The sequence below is a fragment of the Rutidosis leptorrhynchoides genome, chromosome 7, assembly GCF_046630445.1.
Source record: "Rutidosis leptorrhynchoides isolate AG116_Rl617_1_P2 chromosome 7, CSIRO_AGI_Rlap_v1, whole genome shotgun sequence".
Taxonomy (NCBI): Eukaryota; Viridiplantae; Streptophyta; class Magnoliopsida; order Asterales; family Asteraceae; genus Rutidosis; species Rutidosis leptorrhynchoides.
In genome coordinates, this window is record NC_092339.1 from 259,476,458 (window position 1) to 259,480,779 (window position 4,322).

Sequence of the window (4,322 nt, forward strand, 5' to 3'; positions counted from 1 at the left end):
GTGATTAGTTGGATAATTGATTTATAAATATAACAATAATACCCTATGATAATATCACGACGTGTACTTAGTCAATTTATCAAGAGAATTTGAAAATATAATATAGGTACTAGTCCATATATGTTCTAAAGTCCAAAGCCTTTTCATGTATTTATAAGACAAGCCCCAACATCACAATTACACTTCAACACATCAAATTTTCTCTTTCATTTCATACACCATGGTTGTTCACAGTATCTCACGATATTTGCTCATCATTCTTAGCCTTTTTCTATTTTCACTTGTTATTATTGAATGTAAATCTATAAAATTCTCAACAAGTTTGTCACCAAAATCACTTGATTTAAAGATAGAAAAGCTAACACACCTTCACTTCTATTTGCAAGCCATAATAGGTGGTGATCATCCCTCCGAGGTCAAAGTAGCCGGTCCTAACACCTCATTTATTGCATTTGGAACTTTAGAGGTGGAAGATGATAACTTAACGGTGAGTCCAGACGTGAACTCTATGACCATAGGAAGAGCTCAAGGAATATTAGCATCTGCCGACCAAAATGAACTTGCATATCTGAATGTTTTAATTTTCGAGTTCACTAAAGGAGTGTACGCGAATAGTACTTTGAGTTTATTAGGGAGGAACCAAATTGATGTACCAAATAGAGAAATTCCTATTGTTGGTGGATCCGGGGTTTTTCGACTTTCACGTGGTTTTGCCATCACAAGCCGAATTAGATTCATTCCGAACAGCAGTGTGGTACTTGTATTCGGCTGTTATGTCCTCCACTACTGAGAGATCTACTCATATAAGTAAAAGTTTTATGCGTGGTTATTGTGTGATACTGTGATGTTGTGATTATATATATGTGGTTGTATTACGGTATGTTTTTATATTATATGTGGTTTATACATGGCATTCTACCATATGATATGATTAAGTTATAAAATAAAACTCTCAATAGACAACAATTTTATAAGTTTCTATTGAGTGATCCTAAACTAATGTCCAATAAAAAAAAAAAAAAAACACAGCAATTTTATATAGAACAAAATTTCTTGATTTATACGATCTAGTATATGTTAACACACTTTTGTTATTAAGCCTCTATATATTAGAGCCATGGTAAATCACTAAATGTGACAATCTTAACTTTTCTGACTAGGTTTTCTCATCTAGTTCGATTAAATAGAATTCACTACATTATAAGCATATATATATATATATATATATATATATATATATATATATATATATATATATATATATATATATATATATATATATATATATATATATATAGTGTTAGGATCAAGGGAGAAATAACCAATCGGGGAAAGCGGGGGGAAGCAAATTTTTTTTTCGTTTTTTGAAAAAACTTTGTTCATTAACATTATAGATTGAATGAAAATATGAAAATTTAATAAAGACACTTGGTGATAAATGTTTTTATTTTGGCGGAAAAACGCTTGAAAAAGTAATATATAACAATTATCGTGTTTTTCGAGCGTATGTTGAAGTTTTAGATATTAGGGTTTATAGGGTTTAGATATTAGGGTTTAGAAATTTAGGGTTTAGGGTTTAAATTTAGGATTTGGATTGAGTTTTTAACACGAACGGTTTAGAATTTAGGGTTTAGGGTTTAGGGTTTGGTGTTTTGAGTTTAGTCCCTATACCCAAAACCCCAAACCCTAAACCCTAAACCCTAAACTCTAAATCGGGCTAAATTTTACTTCACAAAACATGAAGAAAAAAAACGTTAACATTCTTCACGATCAATATTATCTTGAATGTTATTTTTGTTGATCGTTTTCCCGCCTAAATAATAACATTCATCACGAAGTGTCTTTTTTAAATGTTCATATTTTCGTGTGATCTTGATGCCTAAAAAAAATTCCAAAAAAAACGAATTTTTTTTATTTTTTTTGCTTCCTCCCGCTTCTCCTGAATTGGTTACTTCGTCATTGATCATGACCCTATATATATATATATATATATATATATATATATATATATATATATATATATATATATATATATATATATATATATATATATATATATATATATATATACATATATACATATACAGTATAAAACTAAAATATGTATAAACTTTATATACTTATAAATATACACTTTAATTATATAAAACCTTATATCATTATAATTGAATACTTAATAATTAGAGATTATAATAATACATAATGCAAGACTTGTACACCAAACTTATCGGTAAATACATATACATACTACATTCATATTAAATACATATATATATATATATATATTATAATTACCTGTACACCAATAATACGTGTATTATACGTATATGCATGATAAATTAGTCAAGATCCCATGCATAACACATGCAATCATGATATTCCATGCAAAAGTTTTATTCTTTCCTCCCCTCCTTCCCCTTTATGATGGTCGACATATACCATCACCACCGTCAAACTTCACATTTCAATTTACTCTTACATTTTTTTCTTCGAACGGATGAAAAATTTTATTCAAAAACTAGCAAATGTACATGGAGGCCACCCAAATATTTAAATTTCATTTTGTAGGCCACCTGTTATACAAAATAATTTTGTAGGCCACTATAGTTTTTTATTTGTGGCGTTCCTACCAAATTCGGCCAAAATCAGTTAACATGACCAAAATACCCTTCTCGATCTTAAAAAGACAAAAATACCCTTAACCCTTATGTAAGTAATTATGTAAAACCATAAATTTAGGGTTACTCTAGTTTAACTTGTAGCCTCTGGAAGGAAAAAGGTCATAACATGAGAAGATGTGATAAAAAAAGTAGTTCTCTGACTATTTACTTATTCTATTACGGAGTAGTTTACTTAGATATAGATACACATATATACACGTATATATTGAGTTTATATGCCTTTTATTAACTTGTTGATTATGATTTTAACAGGATAACATCGACATATTACCCAACACAAGTGGTAGAAATGCAGAAAAAAGGAACGAAAAAGGGAAATAAAAATGTGTTTATGCAAAACACAGGAACAAGAAAAAGACTAAAACCAAAGTCAACTACCACTACAACTTCAAGTGCGGGAATTGAAGTGAACATGCAAAGGAGTCAAAGATGATTAGAGTATGCAGTAGCTAGTTTTAGGCTAGCATCTCTAAATCTTTTGATAACATTTCTATTTGCTAATTTATCAAGAATTGGTGTTACTTTTAGAAAAAATTGAGCAGTTGCGCTGTCATAAACGAATGCAGTTATACCACATTTTATATATCATCTGTTTATTTCGATGCTTTGTATATTCAATAACGAGAAAATTTATGATCGTATCTATTGGAATATTGGAATGAGAGGGTGAGAAGAAACCAAGAAACCACGTACAATCTTTTGGATTAACTGTAATACATTAACACTCTAATGCACATGTACTACATTTTGGATTATTTGTAACCATGTACAATCTTCCGTAATAGAATATCATTTTGTTGTAATTATTTAATTCGAGACGTACCCGAAAATATTCGGCGGAAGCGGTTGGATCGAGGTTTAGATCACCGGTCGGGAAAACGATCACGAATGGAAGGCTTTCAGTTTTTCACAACCTAATTCCTTTAATTATTTGACAAGTACCATAAATTTTGTTTCTCTAATGTGTATCTTACACTCTTTTGCTTGTGCTATTTAACAAGAAGGATGTGTACGTATATATTGGGCACAACATTATTTGATTTGTTAAAATGTTCCATTAACTTCTAAGTTGCTCCACTAATGACCATTAATCATTCACATAATGGTCAATGTGCTCCACCAAAATTAATGTGCTCCACCAAAGAGTTAATGTGCTCCACCAAAGAGTTTGTGGGTGTACCAAAAAAATCATCTAATGATTTTCAACATCTCCCACTCGCACACAAACGAATTTGATAGACTCAATATATATCTTGAGAAACTATAGTGTAATATGCAAACCATTCATACTGGGAACTAGGTCGTGCGACCGGCATACTTTGAGAGTTCGTTTTCTATACATCTGTTAGGAATATATACCGTCTCAATAAACTTGGAAAGAGTAGATATTGTATGCAATATCCTAGACCATTAATCACATTAGTAACTCGCATAATCTCAGTTTTACTCATAAAACCCTTTTGTATTCACAATTATCATTTATCACTAAGATTTGTCACTAAGACAAAAGATAATTGGTCGACCGGTGAATACAAGTTAATGTGAACTTCAAATGATCTTCCCTTCTCTTAGAATCCATTGGCCTTAGCTCAACTTTCTTTTCTAAGAACGTTCACCCAGGTTGAATCACTCATAACCCTT

General features: G+C 30.6%; 1 protein-coding gene across 1 annotated transcript; it reads left to right on the forward strand.

The window, feature by feature from the left end:
• The first annotated feature begins 220 nt into the window (after positions 1-220).
• Positions 221-790, forward strand: LOC139859978 (dirigent protein 21-like). The gene has a single exon (XM_071848751.1). The coding sequence runs from the start codon at positions 221-223 to the stop codon at positions 788-790; it is 570 nt and encodes a 189-aa protein (XP_071704852.1).
• The last annotated feature ends 3,532 nt before the right edge of the window (positions 791-4,322 follow it).